This window comes from Mandrillus leucophaeus, unplaced genomic scaffold (assembly GCF_000951045.1).
Source record: "Mandrillus leucophaeus isolate KB7577 unplaced genomic scaffold, Mleu.le_1.0 Scaffold157, whole genome shotgun sequence".
Classification (NCBI taxonomy): domain Eukaryota; kingdom Metazoa; phylum Chordata; class Mammalia; order Primates; family Cercopithecidae; genus Mandrillus; species Mandrillus leucophaeus.
Genome location: NW_012101554.1, coordinates 3,978,285 through 3,993,761, shown reverse-complemented (window position 1 = coordinate 3,993,761; position 15,477 = coordinate 3,978,285). Strand labels below are relative to the sequence as shown.

Genomic DNA, 15,477 nt, shown 5'->3' with positions numbered 1-15,477 from the left:
AGCTAATTTTTGTATTTTTAGTAGAGACAGTTTCACCATGTTGGCCAGGCTGGTCTCAAACTCCTGACCTCAGGTGATCCACCCACCTCAGCCTCCTAAAGTGCTGGGATTACAGGTGTGAGCCATGTGCATGGCCCAGCCTAGCAGTTCTTAATCTAGGTGCTGTAATTATACAAATATCATTATGGCTCCCAACCCTCATAAAACCTAACAGTTTTAAAAGTTGCAGGAGTTAATACATGGATAATTAGAATTCAACACAATAACAGATTTTTTTTTAAAAGATTAGTATATCTGTATAAATAGCTACTGTATTTGAAGGAGGCTCATAATCCGAGAGTCCTTCATCTATGGTAGCTATTCGTATTAATATACTAGCTTTGAACTAGTTTTCTGTAAGAAAGAACAACATGACAATGGAGGTTTTATGCAATTAGAAATAAGTTTTCTTTGAATGGGCTTTTCAAAACTAAAAATTACAATAATTTCATAACTACCTATCCCATCTCACCAAGAATACTTGATTGAAAAAGTGTATGTTCTTACCCTTCACCCCTACTCCCGAGTAAACTTATCTCTGACATTAGAGTTTAAGTATTTATTAACTTCTTTACCTTCTTTCCTTTCTTTTTCTTCTTTTTTGAAAGTTTACTTCCGAGTGTGAAGACTGGCTCTAAAGAGTCCACTATATCAAGGTCCCACACTTCAATAACAGGGGTCATGTTTCCTACAGCAATGTAATTTCCTATGGGAGGAAACAATGCATGTATGATTACACAAAAAAAGACATACACAACTTCTAATCAAATACATTACACTGTAGATCAACTGAAAAATGCTTTAGAGCAGTGCTTCTCAAACTTATATGCATATGCGGCATCTGAATATTACAAATACAGATTGTATTTCAGGTGGTTCTGGGTGGGCAGTTCTAACTAGTTCACAGGTGATAACCATGCTGTGCTGCTGCTGGTCTTTGGGCCACAATTTGAGTAAGAAAGGCTCAATCTCTTGGCCCCAGTGTTTTCACTTACATAATGAGAATAACCCTCCTCCCTTCCTCCTTCATGGGGTGCTGCGGGGATGAAGATCAGATCAGATCAGATCATGAATCGTGAACAAGGTTTGCAAACAAGATGTAAGAGTATAATCAGTGTTTACCTTTATTAAAAAGTACGGACAGGGGCAACTAATAGTGTGCAGATGTGGTTACAAAGACTAACATGAGAACCTAATTACTTGTGACAAGCCTCTTCATTTCGGTTTTACCTTATGTTTTCTAAAACAGGTTATGCCACTGAAATCTAGCTGGTAACATCTCACACATCAGGCCATTTATACAGAGTCTGTATGGGACCTTTACGGTTCTACAGTCCAAAAGGCTTCAGGCCCCGTCCTTCAGCCTGTAGTAGAGCAGCTACCTCCTTACCTGTCTAAAGTCTGGGGATTTATGGACCCCAAACAATAAAGTGATGGTGTGTTAAGAACTCTAACTTCATAAAACAACAGTAACTTCAGAAAATATCAGCAACAATTCTGAAAACATTCAAGAGAATACATAATTTATGGAGCTAGGAGAAAATACATAAGACTGGAAATCACTGAACAACCTTAAGTTTTCTAATTACCGGTAGAATCATCTGGGCTAGGATCAAAATTCAGCCATTCCACACTCAGAGGATATGCAGACAAGAGTATATCATGGTGTACATAAAAAGAGTCTTCTTCTTGATTATAAACTGAAAAGATTGGGAAAAGAGACTTTAATGCATCAGAACAAGTTATCAAAAATCACATCCCACTCAAAAAACCAAATTCTATTAAATGTATGTGAGCCATGTGCTTTAAAGTGAGACATCTGATATTATGAAGAGATTCCAGGCTGGGCACGGTGGCTCACGCCTGTAATCCCAATACTTTGGGAGGCCAAGGTGGGCAGATCACTTGAGGTCAGGAGTTCAAGACCAGCTTGGCCAACATGATGAAACCCCGTCTCTACTTAAAATACAAAATGAGCAAAAATTAGCAAAATTAGCAAAAATTTAAGTCTACTGAAAATACAAAAATTAGCTGGGTGTGGTGGTGCGCACCTGTAGTCCCAGCTACTAGGGAGGCTGAGGCAGGAGAATAGTTTGAACCCAGGAGGTGGAGGTTGCAGTGAGCTGAGATCGCACCACTGCACTCCAGCCTGGGCAACAGAGAGAGACTCCATCTCAAAAAAAAAAAAAGATTCCAATATCATGACTAGGCAAAAATTCTGCTTGTCTAATACAATCCCATCTTGTGGCATACCCCACAGGAGAAAATGAACACTGACATCTGATACTCCACCTGCATCCTTGTCAGATAAATGGTCCTGTCTTCTAGGTCATTCACAGAAAACAAATGTTCATAAGGTCTCCACAAGAAGTACTTATTTTATCTTTTAATGGTCTAGCTGCTTATAAGCCAAAAAGAACAAACAAAAAATAGCACGGGAGAGAAATAACTCGTATTTGGAAATGTAAATGTTTATCAAAAATTATTCTTCTTTAATATTTTTAAAAAAGGTTTATGAAGATGAACAATAGAAACAAAGCTCCCGAGAACATCCTTTTGGAATATGGCAACTAACAGCTCCTTAACATTCACAGCTGTAATGTTAAGCAGCAAAAACACTGTAAAATCAACGACTAAGAAGTCTTTTTAAAATTTGAAACACTGATAAAACAGAATCCACTAATCAGAACCCCTCCCCATATGCTTTTTATTAAGAAAGAGGTAAATATATAATAAGTTAAGGATTTTATTTTTAATTCCTCAGATCGCTGCTTCTGGAATTGATCCTGGGATTAGCAGATTTGTGTAATGTTCTATCATATCCCTATGATGAGAATTCACGTTCAAAATCATTAGACTGTGATCCTACAAAAACCTCAACCATGTTTGATATACTCAGCTTACATTTTACATAAAATTGGTAATAATACTTTAAAACATACTCTTAACCACGTGGAATCAATATTCGGATCAGGTTTAGAATATAAATTTGAAGTTATTCTTATACAGACATACTGGGAATTTGGAAATTCCTTCCAAACCCAAATAATAAAGTATATCTATAATAACCTAACTTAGAAGGAAATGGAAATACAGCAGCTTTAACTTCTTTCTCAGCTCCTCTTTGATCCTGAGTTCAAAGGAATGACTATAAGTTCTCAGGAATGCATAAAAAAATCAGTGATGACCAAAAAAACTGTAATAGGGTCTCAATTTTTTGAAATTAGAATTGGTCTTAAAAGCAAAGTAAACAAATGGTTTCCATTTGAAATATGTAAAAGTTCAAAGATATCAAGAGTTAGAAAGAATAACTTCACATTAAATTGCCTGCTATGCATAAATAGATCACAATGAGCCATGGGATAAAATGGGCCTAATCTACAGGCTTCCCACGGACAGCCTTAATGATTCTGAAGAGTTATAGAAATCCAAGCTAAACAATGGGCGCTGTGATGAAGCAACCTAGAAGATGCCGATAAACATTAAGCCTAAGGGTTTTATTTTTTCAAGCTGTGCAACTGTGTTTCCTGTAACAAAAGGACTTATCAGCCTCATAATCTCTTTGAATCTTCAAAGTTTCAAGACGATCTGAAGACTGCTGGGGGAGGACAGTATCAGGCAAGGATGGACTTGTCTGAAGATATGAATGAGCACAGTGGAAGGGGCATGAAAAACAAAAGGGAGAATCTGTAGTCAGAGTGCTCCAGACATTGTGGAAGTCTACTTTTAGCATATAAAAAACAGATTTTACATTAAAAATACCAAAGTGAGGCAAGCCATTCAATTAATATTAAATCAAAAACAGCAACATTTAAAAATATAATTTGAAAATTCCTATTTTCATACCTACTTCTGATTACTGCAAAGCTTTGGCTTCTGGCTTTGGTACAAATATTCCTTAAAGTGGGAAAGGTGATCAAGATGTTTTGGTTCCAAAAAAGAAATGTGGCCCTTTGTGTTGAATTATTATGAAGAAAATAAAATGTTTTGCAAAGGGGAAATATCTGAAATAACTATTTAAAAAACATGAGAAAAACCTGTCTATCCAGTATAATCCACATAAAGAAAAAATAGCCAGAAAATAAATTAGGAGTAAAAATCCAAGGTGGCAAGTTATTAACTCAGGGGAATAGGATTATGCATTTTTATCTCCCTAAGCGATGGGGTCTTTCTTTGTCACCCAGGCTGGAGTACAGTGGCGCAAACACAGAATCATAGCTCACTGTAGCCTAGAACTCATGGGCTCAAGCGATCCTCCCGCCTTAGCCTCCCAAAGTGCTGGGATTACAAGTGTGAGGCACCGCACCTAGCCTTGTATTTTCATATACAGTTTTACTTCCAGGTTTTTTATAGTGGGAGTACGAGATGAGTGAAAAACAGGCAATCCTATTTGGATAAAAGATTAAAAACCTCTATGAGGCCAGGTGTGGTGACTCACACCTGTAATACAGCACCTAGCACTTTGGGAGGTCAAAGCAGGATTGCTTAAGCCCAGTTCAGGACAGCCTGGGCAACACAGTGAGACCCTATTTATATATAAAAACAAAAAAAGACACCCCTATGAAAAATTTCCAGGGGACTTATTTCCACAGAAAATTCAGATACCAAAGTGATGTACTGGACTACACATGTCCAGAACAATAACCAAGAAATTGGCCACCTGTGTAAAAGTTAACTATGTAACCAACTTAAGCAAGATACAGTAGGATTTGGCACCTAAAAATGAAATAGTAACTAATCCACTTATTATTTTACCATCACTTAGAAAATCTTTCAGTTAGGAATTTGTCACTTACCATGCACCTCTAAATTGCACTGGTCCTGTTCAGCTCGGCCACAAACTATGAGATTATCACTGGGCTTAATCAAGAAATCTTCACGTTCATATTGTTCCTAAGTAAAAGGAAAAACATGTCATTGGCTAGAAGCACAGAGCCAGTAAGGTTTTTCAAACACTTAAGAGCATAGTTAGAAAAACGATGTAAATATTTACTGTATCTTTCAGAGTAACGTAAGGATCTTGATCATTACTCCCGTAGACCGTAAGACCCAAGAGAGATTCACCAAGAGTCTCAGCATCTGTAAGAAAAATTGACAAACTAAAATAATAAAATCGTCATCTTGACAAAAACATTTTTTCTGTGACATCCATTCTTGGACTTACATGCAACCATCTATTTTATAACTAACTCTGGATCATCTAGAGTTGGGAACGGAAACTACATAAGAAGCAGCAGGAATTTAAAAGCCATTTGTATTTGACTTTTGGAATGGATTTCAGACAGTCTTGGAATTCAGGATCTTCCAATGAAAGAATTGTATTAGGGAATTAGACCCTTTTAGAAAATATGAGAACTCTCTTGAGATTCTCTACTAGCTCCCTGCATTCATGACTGAAGGTGCTACAGAGAGGCAGCCTTGAGGACCTGCAAATAAAATGACCCTAAAACACTGAAATCAACACAATAAATAAGGGTTGCCTGGTCAAATAAAATTGAGAAATGACTAGTTTCAAAAAATTAACCAGGTTACTCTACTGCACATGTTCTGATATGCTAATATGCCTTATAAGCATATGAAAAATGAAATACTGTATGCTTTTTCCACTAAACTTACTTGAAAATGAAATTGTTCTTTTATGGCACATCGACAATAGTAACAAAGGATAACTCAGGAAAGGAAGATACACTGAACTGTTAGAGGAAGCCACTCTGAGGAGGCAGGACTGATAGGTCTTAAACATCTGATAAGCAACAGAGAAAGCAATTTCTGCTGCATGAGAAAGAGTGATTCTGAATGCCATCTCTCCAGGCTGGGTTAGCTCTTTGTTTCTCTGTATATCTATGGCACTCTGTCCCTAACAAGGTTGGAGCCCATAACCTAGAGTCCAGTGGAAAAAACTATCCTCTACTGGACTGTATCTACAGAAAAGATGCAGTGAAAAGAATGAAGGCTTTAGAGCCAGAGAGTGGTCAAAACTCAGCACCATCTTTAACCAGCTGTGTGCCACCGGTAAATGGAGGTAATGATTCCTTTCTAAGTACTGTGGATAATGAAAAATGAAGTTAATAGTAATCCATAGGACAGCTAGCCAAGGGAACAAGGAAAAAGGAGGAATGAACATCTAGATGGAAAAATGGATAAATGACAATTCAATTCAATTCAGATGGAGTGAAGAAATCAGGGTTACTTCTTGTCTGAAGGAAAAGAGGTACACCACCAATAATAAGACAGAAACTAGAGATATCAATTCTGGAAGGATGCTGCAAAACTCCCAGCTACCTCTGCAATCCTTTCTTCCATGTCCTCTCCTCCTCATTCCTAGTGCCCCAAGCCAGGCCCTCATTGCTTCTGGCCTAATTTATCTTAAGTTTCTGCTCCTCTAAGAGATTCACCCTATCTCCCAATCTGTTCTCCACTGCTGCCAGAGTTAACTTCCTAAAGTGCATGTTCAATTATCATGTGTTCCATGCTCAAAAACCTTTAATGATTTCCTCCCGCACTGAGAACACACAGACTGCTAAGCCTGGTATCCTAAAGTTTACTGGGACCCAGTAAGTCTTTTTCCCAGACTTCCCAGCAACTCCCCATCCACCTTCTCTGTGCTTCACTCATGCAGATCAACCTGCCAAGCATTTCCCCTTCTTTGGGTCTTTTTCCAGGCTGTTACCATCACACACATCAGGTCAAGCTCAACACTGCTCTGGCACTAAAGGCTTCCTATAGTTTGTCACATTCCACTAAATTTTCCTCTTACTTGGCTCAGTTCTACCTCCACAATGTTATCTACAGGGCTCAAACATGCCCCGCCTTTGGTCAATCCCATCTCCATCCAGAACCTACTTCCTCATTTCTCATTGCATGTCCGTTGTTTACTGATCTTCCTGTGCCCAACACAGACCATGTCTCATGTCCTATTCTGCACGCACTCCAACCACACTGCTCTTCCAGATACCCCACAGATTGGGTATCTGGAAGTGTTCACCATCAACCCGTATGTGTCTGATTTTTTTAAAATGTTCTATTATAGAAATTTTGAAAAATGAACATTAGTAGAGAGGGCATCATGAACCTTGTATTACCTTGCTTTAACAATTAACACTATTTCCTCAATGTCATTTTCGACCCTTCCTCTCCCCATCTCTGGAGTTTTTCAGGCCAAGGCGGGCAGATCGTGAGGTCAGGAGATCGAGACCATCCTGGCCAACATGGTGAAACCCGTCTCTACTAAAAATACAAAAATTAGTTGGGTGTGGTGGCGTGTGCCTGTAATCTCAGCACTCAGGAGGCTGAGGCAGGAGAATCGCTTGAACTAGGGATTGGGAGGCTGCAGTGAGCCGAGATCACGCCACAGCACTCTAGCCTGGGCAACAGAGCAAGATTCTGTCTCATACACACAAAAAGTATATTATTTTACTCAGCATTTCAATGATACTCTAACACGGATATTTTTAATTGTGATTATAATTGCTGTAAGACTCTTTAAAACTTTTTAAATTATTTAGACATGGTGTCTCGCTGTCGTCCAGGATGGAGTGCAGTGTGATCTTAGTTCACTGCAGCCTTGAACTCCTGGGCTTGAGCAATCCTGCTGCCTTAGCCTCCCAAGTAGCTGGGATTACAGACATGAGCCACCACGCTCAGCTCTGCTGTGACTTTCTTATGTAGTATTTTAACCACTAATTTAACAGGTAGTTGCGATTTAACAGGTAGTTGTGATTTTACTTTGTCACAGATAACATTTGTATTAAGAGTTAATTTTTGTTTCAGATCATCTATATTTTGATTTTATAACTTGGAAGTAGCTGATTCTAGCTATCAGGATTCCAGGAGTCCCTTCAGCTCCCAAATATGCAGACTGAGATTTACAAGTTAAATAAATAACTTATTTAACCTGCTCAGTGTGCCACATGCCTATTTCTCAAACCACTTAGGGTAGCACATTCCAAAAGAAACAAAGCGAGCTTACCCAGCTTTTGTCAGACTGTTTTCCATTTATCTTTATACTTACTTCCCTCAGAAAAGCAATATACATAGTTGTCATCTCAGCTCACTTTATTCCCCCGCAAGGCTTTCTATACAAACTTCTAATTCTAATCTGTCTTCTGCTCTATTTCCTTTTTCTCTTCCCACCCATGATTTTCTTTTGCTTTTTGAGATGGAGTCTCACTGTGTTACCCAGGCTGGAGCGCAGTGGTGCGATCTTGGCTCACTGCAGCCTCCGCCTCCCAGGTTCAAGCGATTCTCCTGCCTCAGCCTCCTGAGTAGCTGGGATTACAGGGGCCTGCCACCATGCCTGGCTAATTTTTGTATTTTTAGTAGAGACGGGGTTTCGCCACGTTGGCCAGGCTGGTCTTGAACTCCTGACCTCAAGTGATCCACCCGTCTTGGCCTCCCAAAGTGCCGAGATTACAGGGGTGAGTCACCGCACCTGGTCTCCTTTTCTAATTATCTCCAACAACAGCATCTCAAAATGCACACAGTAGTCCCCCCTTATCCACAGGGGATACATTCCAAGACGCTTAGTGGTGGTCTAAAACCGCAGATAGTACACAAACCTTATATATATTGTTTTTCCTATACGTACCTAGGAATCAAATAATTATAATAATATACTGTAATAAAAGTTATATGAAAGTCATCTCTCTCAAAAAACTGTACTTTACTCACCTATTTTCAGACTGCAGTTGACTGTGGCTAACTGAAACCAAAGAAAGCAAAACCGTGGATAAGGGGGCACTACTGTATTCTGAGAAAACCGACTGCAGTTGAGGAAAAGGTATATGGATATAAGTTCAAGCACACCATAGCATTGTAACTACATACAAAAACTCACAAGTGGGTTACAAATGATTAAACCTGATATATGCAATAAAATACACCGTACTTTTTTTTTTAGATCCTAGATTTGTATCTTACATTAGTGAGTTAAAGTTTATCTTCTAAACTAGTTTAGGAATCATGCTGTCTGCCCAAGTCTTCAACCAGATTATCTTACTGATATCAAGAATAATAAAATCTAAGAGTAAAGCTTTGGAACACCACAAACATGATCCAACATATTAAGCTTATAATTACAAACCAGTAGAAGTGGATACACTCTAACCTGGGTCATCTTCCTCATCATATTTATCTAAGTCGTACTCAGCCAGCTCATCCTCATCGAGCGTCCTGTCATCCTCTGGGTCACCATCCTCCAGGGGCTCTCTTGGGCGTGCCTGGGTGCGTGCACTCTGCATGCCATCTTCTGAAGGACTGCCTGTCTCCTCTTCATCACTGCCACCACCTTCTTCTCTATGAGCACAGAAAGAAAAAGAGAATCACCCAAATGGCATCTTCCAATAACAAGACCACACCTGGTCATCATTTAAGATGCAGATTTCATCTGGTCCTAAACTTAACTGCAATTTCTCCTTTGCCTCAGCAATGAGACGTTTTACTTCTTCTTTACTCAGCTCTACCTGTAAGAGAGCAAAGATTTCATTACAATATGTGTAAGGAAATCATCAGAATTCTTTGAATTAAAAAGTAGTTTGCAAACACATGTAAAATGTAACGCCAAGCAATGTCATCAAGATAAGAATCAAACATCCAGACTCTACATTAAAAAAATATAGATTTCATAGATCCTTACAATTAAGATCTCTCCCCACCTGAAACTTCAAAATTCATGCTCATTCTACTCTACCTCTCAGTCTTAAAACCCCAAAGACTGGTTTTGGTAAAGTGGCTCTGTGGTACTCCTCTGGTTTTCTTCCAACTATCTCTGACTCTGTCTAGGGCACCTCCCTCTCTTCCCTGGGGGCATTCCTTAACAAACCACCCTTAAATTAGTCCTCTGTTTTCTGGGTTTTTTTGAGACAGAGTGTCACTGTGTCACCCAGGCTGGAGTGCAATGGCGCTATCTCGGCTCACTGCAACCTCCACCTCCCAGGTTCAAGCGATTCTCCTGCCTCAGCCTCCTGAGTAGCTGGGATTACAGGCACGTGCCACCATGCCCGGATAATTTTTGTGTTTTTAGTAGAGACAGGGGTCTCACCATGTTGGTCAGGCTGGTCTCGAACCCCTCACCTCGTGATCCACCCGCCTCGGCCTTCCAAAGTGCTGGGATTACAGGCGTGACCCACTGCACCTGGCCTAGTCCTCTGTTCTTTTCCCTATTATCACTGCCACATGGTCACTCATCAGGCTCATGTCCTTGCAAAGCTCATTCATTCTCAAGACTGAAACCACCACCTCTGAACTGATTACTCCAAACTTTCTTCTAATCTTGTATTCCATTTTCCATTTCTCCAACTGCCTACAAGACTTCCCACCTGAATATCCTTTAGCCTAATAGTACCAGGTTCAAAGCTGAATTCAATCTCTCTTCTTCACAACTGACATTCCCTCACCTAATCAATGCTTCAGTACCTTTTAAAAACACCCCTATCACGGCTGAGTGCAGTGGCTCACGCCTGTAATCCCAGCACTTTGGAAGGCTGAGGTGGGAGGATTCCTTGAGCCCAGGAGTTTGAGACCAGCCTGGGGAACACTGGGAGATTCCCCATCTCTACAGAAAATTAAAAAATTAGTCAGGCATGGTGGTACACACCTGTAGTCACTTCAAGAGACTGAGGTGGTCGGATTACTTGGAACCCAGGAGGTTGAGGCTGCAGTGAGCCATGAATGCACCACTGCACTCCAGCCTGGGTTATAGAGCAAGACTGTATCAAACAGAAACAAAAACACCCCTATTACAACTAAACTGTAAGCTCTCTGAAGACAGAAACTGGCTTGCCATTGTATACCTCAGCACGTAGTTCAGTGCCTGGCCAACGGTGATTGATGCTTAATGACTGATGAATAAATCAATCACCTAGTTTCCACTACAATGCCTCTAATAATATGGAAATCCTCTTGAGAATTCCATTGTGGGATAGCTCCGGAAATTAGTTGCTTGATTAAAAGATGCTTATTTGTCCGGTTTATTTTTATTTTTAATTTTTTTTTTTTTTTTTTTTTGAGAGGGAGTCTTGCTTTGTCGCCCAGGCTGGAGTGCAGTGGTGTGATCTCGGCTCACTGCAGCCTCCACCTCCCGGGTTCAAGTGAATCTCCCACCTCAGCCTCCCCAGTAGCTGGGATTACAGGCGCGCACCACCACGCCCGGCTAATTTTTGTATTTTAGTAGAGACGGGGTTTCACCATGTTGGCCAGGCTGGTCTGGAACTCCTGACCTCAAGTGATCCACCTGCCTCAGCCTCCCAAAGTGCTGGGATTACAGGCGTGAGCCACCGCGCCTGGCTTTAATTTTAATTTTTAAGAGATGTGGCACGGTCACAGCTCTCTGCAGCTGTGAACTCCTGGGCTCATGCGATCCTCCCACCTCAGCTTCCTGAATGACTGGGATTACGGGCACGAGACACCGCAACTGGCTTGTCCAATTTCTCTTATTTGGTCCAAGTTTTCCGTTCTGGGATTTCCTAAAATAAATTCAACCTCTTTTTCCTATAAACTCCTCAAATATTGGTTCCCAGACTTGTCTGTACATTAGAATCACCTAGGGAATCTTAAATAATTTAGGCTACACTCCAGGCTAATTACAATACAATACTTGGGAGTGGGACATAAACATCAGTATTTTTTTAACCTCCCCAAGTATGAGATTTTCAATGCGTAGACTCTCTTGGAAATCACTGTCTTCAAGTATTTGAAAGGCTATGTCTCTTTTTTAATAACTGTTTCCTCCAACAATTTTTTGTGAGATAATTTTCTGTCCCTATTCTATAAATATACACCGAGTGCCTACCATCAACCAAACCCTGGAGAAACCGTGGTAAATAAAACACAGTCTGTGCCCAGGTGGAATTTACAACTACTGAGACTACTCCCATCCCTCATTCCTGTTAACTCCATGTCCAAGCCAATCACATTCCTATCACCATCATTATTATCTTGGTCAATTACATTCAAATCAAGCCCTTTTACTGTTTGGTTGCACTTACTCCCACTGACATACTATATGTGCACATGTCGACTCCATAAACGCAGGGACTTTTTCTGTTTTGTTTATGCCTATCCCAGGACCCTGAACAATGCCTGGCCTACAGAAAGCTCTTAGTATCCAATGAGTGAATTAAGTAATCTTCACCTCTGCTACAGTCTTAGTCTTCAACTCCTGTAGGTTTTTCACGTGTTACATTTACCTCTCATCCTCACTGCCACCATCAACATCTCACCTGGATTACTGCAAGAAATTCCCAATTCATCCCCCAGCCTCACGACATCTTAGTCTCCACACCTGTTTTTCTACACTACACTCATCCTCATTCCTTCAGACACGGAGCACAGGAGTGGAAAGTGGAGTTTTCATGCTCTCTTCCCACTTATGCTTGAAAATGCATTTGGGTGCTAGTGAAGCTGCGGTGTGGTCAAAAAGCCTTTGGGGATATTACCCAAATAGCAGCTCACCCCTTTCCGGCCCGCTAAGTCCACGTGCTTGCCAATTTGGGGATGGGGATGGGGCTGGGCTTGAGGGTGGAAACAGTGAGGAGGTGCGGCCCCTGACTCCCCAGGCTCAGGCAAACCAGACTCTCTGAACCGCAGCTCTAATCGCGACAATAGGGGCAAAGCCGCCCTCACCCCAGCCAGTCGCACCAGCCAACTCCCCATGTTCTGGGTCCACGTTCCCCTAGCCGGGCGGACCCGCAGTGCCGTAAAGACGCTGCTCCCCTTGTCTCCCAGCGACCAGGCCTCACCTTGTCTGGTGTCTCTTTGGCCACGCCGCAGCGGACCCAGGCCACGCACGTCACCTGGCGGCTGCGGTTCATGATCCTTAGGTCAAGGGCGTGTCAGGCAGGCTAGAAACCCGGCCGCAGCGGGCGGGACCACAGCCTCGCTGCGGCCCCACGCTCTGGTCTCCGCACAGGCTGGCTGCCAGGGCAGAGCGCATGCGCGGGTTCCTACTCGGGCAGCGTTGGCGCTCGTTTTGACGTCATTTTGAGGCGCCGAATGGGAAATGGGAGGGGACAGAATGGAAGCGGAAGCAGCCGGGCGAGGAATCCACGTGGCTGTGCTGGGCTGTGTTGAGTATCGAGAAAGGGCTTTTCAGTACTGCATGTGACGATGCCTGCGGGCTTTGTAAAGGCCAAGAAAATATTTGGGACTGTAGGGGTCAGTCAGAAGCAAAGTTCCACCAGTCTTTATTTTGCTTGCAGTTCCGTAGACTTCAAGCTGACAAATGGCAGAGGTTTGTGGTTTGCGTTTTTTAAGGCTTTCTCCAAAATGAATTTGTCGTTTCATGGAGATCCCACCATTACATTCGTAAATGTTACTTTCTCACTTTAAAACATTGAGCACCAATTATATACTAAGTATGCGGTAGTGATTTAGTATTGGCAAATACAAAGTGCTTGCTTATGTTGAGGTCGCAGTTTTGAGTGCGGTATATTCACGTGATTACTTACCCCTTTGTGGGAGGTCCTATTTCCCTTTTACACCTGGGAAAACAGGGAAAACAGGGAAAACAGCGATCCTTCCCAAGGTCACACTGCTAGTAAGTGGTGCAGCTGGGATATGAACCCAGGCAGTGTGACTCCCTTGTATTTATGTCACGCTTCTCAGCTAAGATCAGTCATCAGTTAGAACTTGTGAGTGGCTGGACGACTGTAGAATGGAAAATCTCAAACTAGCATCCCAGAAAACGCTGGGTTTTGATCTCTTTTTCTTGGCTATGTGTCTCTGTACTGGTCATTTACCCTCAATGCATCTACCTCTGAGAGAGGCAAGCAAAAGAAACAGGAAGGTGGCTGCTATGGGGAAACAGTGGCAAGGATAAACTGGCAGTACACATGATCTTCCCCCGTCGCATTGTCAAACGGGGGGTGTCCACCTGTGGGCTCTATTCGGGGACCTTTTTGCAACACATTTATCTTTATATACAATATTTTACTTGGTTCTCACAACACTTTGTTTTAAAGATGAAGTTACAATCCCCAGTAGTCAAATACTTTCCTACTCAGATCACACACTCAGGAGCTGATACAACTACGAGTTCTGTCACCAGCTCTACTCAGCCTAGTGTCCTTTGCAATCTCCCAGCCTGAGGAGAGACCCTCCCAGGAGTAAATTGCTCATTGTTTGTGTAGGCAGATTTGTTCATTAAGGCTTCTCCCCCTGCTCTGTTTCTGTAAGATGATTCTTCTGTGGTTTCTTTGCTTTTAATCCATTTTAGAAAGATCATATGGCAGATAATATTTTTCAAGGATGGCTGCAATAATATAGTCCTTCACACATGTTTACCTGCAATGTGATCTTGATATTCCTGCATCAAAGCACACCCCCGCCCCCAACTTGAATCTGGGTAGTTGTAGGTCTGTTTTGGCCAATAAAGTATGACAGAAATGACAGTTCCAAGGTTAAGTCATAAATGGGATGCAGGTTTTGCTTCTGCACCTCCACACCCACTTCTCCACCTCTACACTCCCCTTCCCCGCCACTGCCCACTGGTAGAACACTGATGTTTGGAGCCCTGAGCCACCATATAAAGTTTGGCTACTGTATTAGTCTGTTCTCACACTGCTAATAAAGACATACCCAAGACTTGGTAATTTATAAAGAAAAAGAGGTTTAACGGACTCACAGTTTCAGTTGGCTGGGGAAGCCTCACAACCATTACAGAAGGCAAAAGAGAAGAAAGGCATGTCTTACATGGCAGCAGGCAAGAAGACAGCATGTGCAGGGGAACTCCCCTTTATAAAACCATCAGATCTCGGCTGGGTGCAGTGGCTCACACCTGTAATCCCAGCACTTTGGGAGGCCGAGGCAGGTGGATCACAAGGTCAGGAGTTCAAGACCAGCCTGGCCAATATAGTGAAACCCCGTCTCTACTAAAAATACAAAAATTAGCCAGGCATGGTGGTGCATGCCTGTAGTCCCAGCTACTTGAGAGGCTGAGGCAGGAGAATCGCTTGAACCCAGGAGGCGGAGGTTGAGGTGAGCCAAGATCACACCACTGCACTCCAGCCCAGGCAACAGAGCAAGACTCTGTCTCAAAAAAAAAATACTAAATATAAATAAATAGTTAATAAAACCATCAGATCTCATGAGACTCATTATCATGAGAAAAGCACAGGAAAACCCTGCCCCCATGATTCAGTTGCCTCCCACTGGGTCCCTCTTACCACACGTGGGGATTATTACAATTCAAGGTAAGATTTGGATGGGGACACACAGCCAAATCATATCAGCTACCCTGAGCCCACTATGCTGTGAGGAAACCAAACCACATGGACAGACCACATGTGGTACTCCAGTAGACAGTTCTGGTTTTTGAGTTAACCCAGACCTGTAAATGAGAGTGCCTTTAGATGAATCCAGCTACCAGACATTGATTCACTCCCAGCCTTTGAGTTTGCTCAGCTGAGACTCAGCCATCATGGAACAGAGACAAGCCATCCC

At 42.0% G+C, this 15,477-nt stretch overlaps 1 protein-coding gene across 1 annotated transcript in view; it reads right to left on the bottom strand.

Annotated features, from left to right (window-relative positions):
* The window catches only part of PWP1 (PWP1 homolog (S. cerevisiae)), a 31,377-nt gene extending 18,360 nt beyond the window's left edge, over positions 1-13,017 (bottom strand). Inside the window, exons 1-7 of the mRNA XM_011975544.1 lie at positions 12,777-13,017; positions 9,442-9,500; positions 9,146-9,333; positions 5,033-5,118; positions 4,836-4,932; positions 1,629-1,739; positions 615-745 (exon numbers count right to left, since the gene is read on the bottom strand). Coding sequence (XP_011830934.1) covers positions 615-745; positions 1,629-1,739; positions 4,836-4,932; positions 5,033-5,118; positions 9,146-9,333; positions 9,442-9,500; positions 12,777-12,848 — 744 coding nt within the window. The 5' untranslated portion in view covers positions 12,849-13,017. The remainder of the gene's footprint in view (positions 1-614; positions 746-1,628; positions 1,740-4,835; positions 4,933-5,032; positions 5,119-9,145; positions 9,334-9,441; positions 9,501-12,776) is intronic.
* Positions 13,018-15,477: the final 2,460 nt, after the last annotated feature.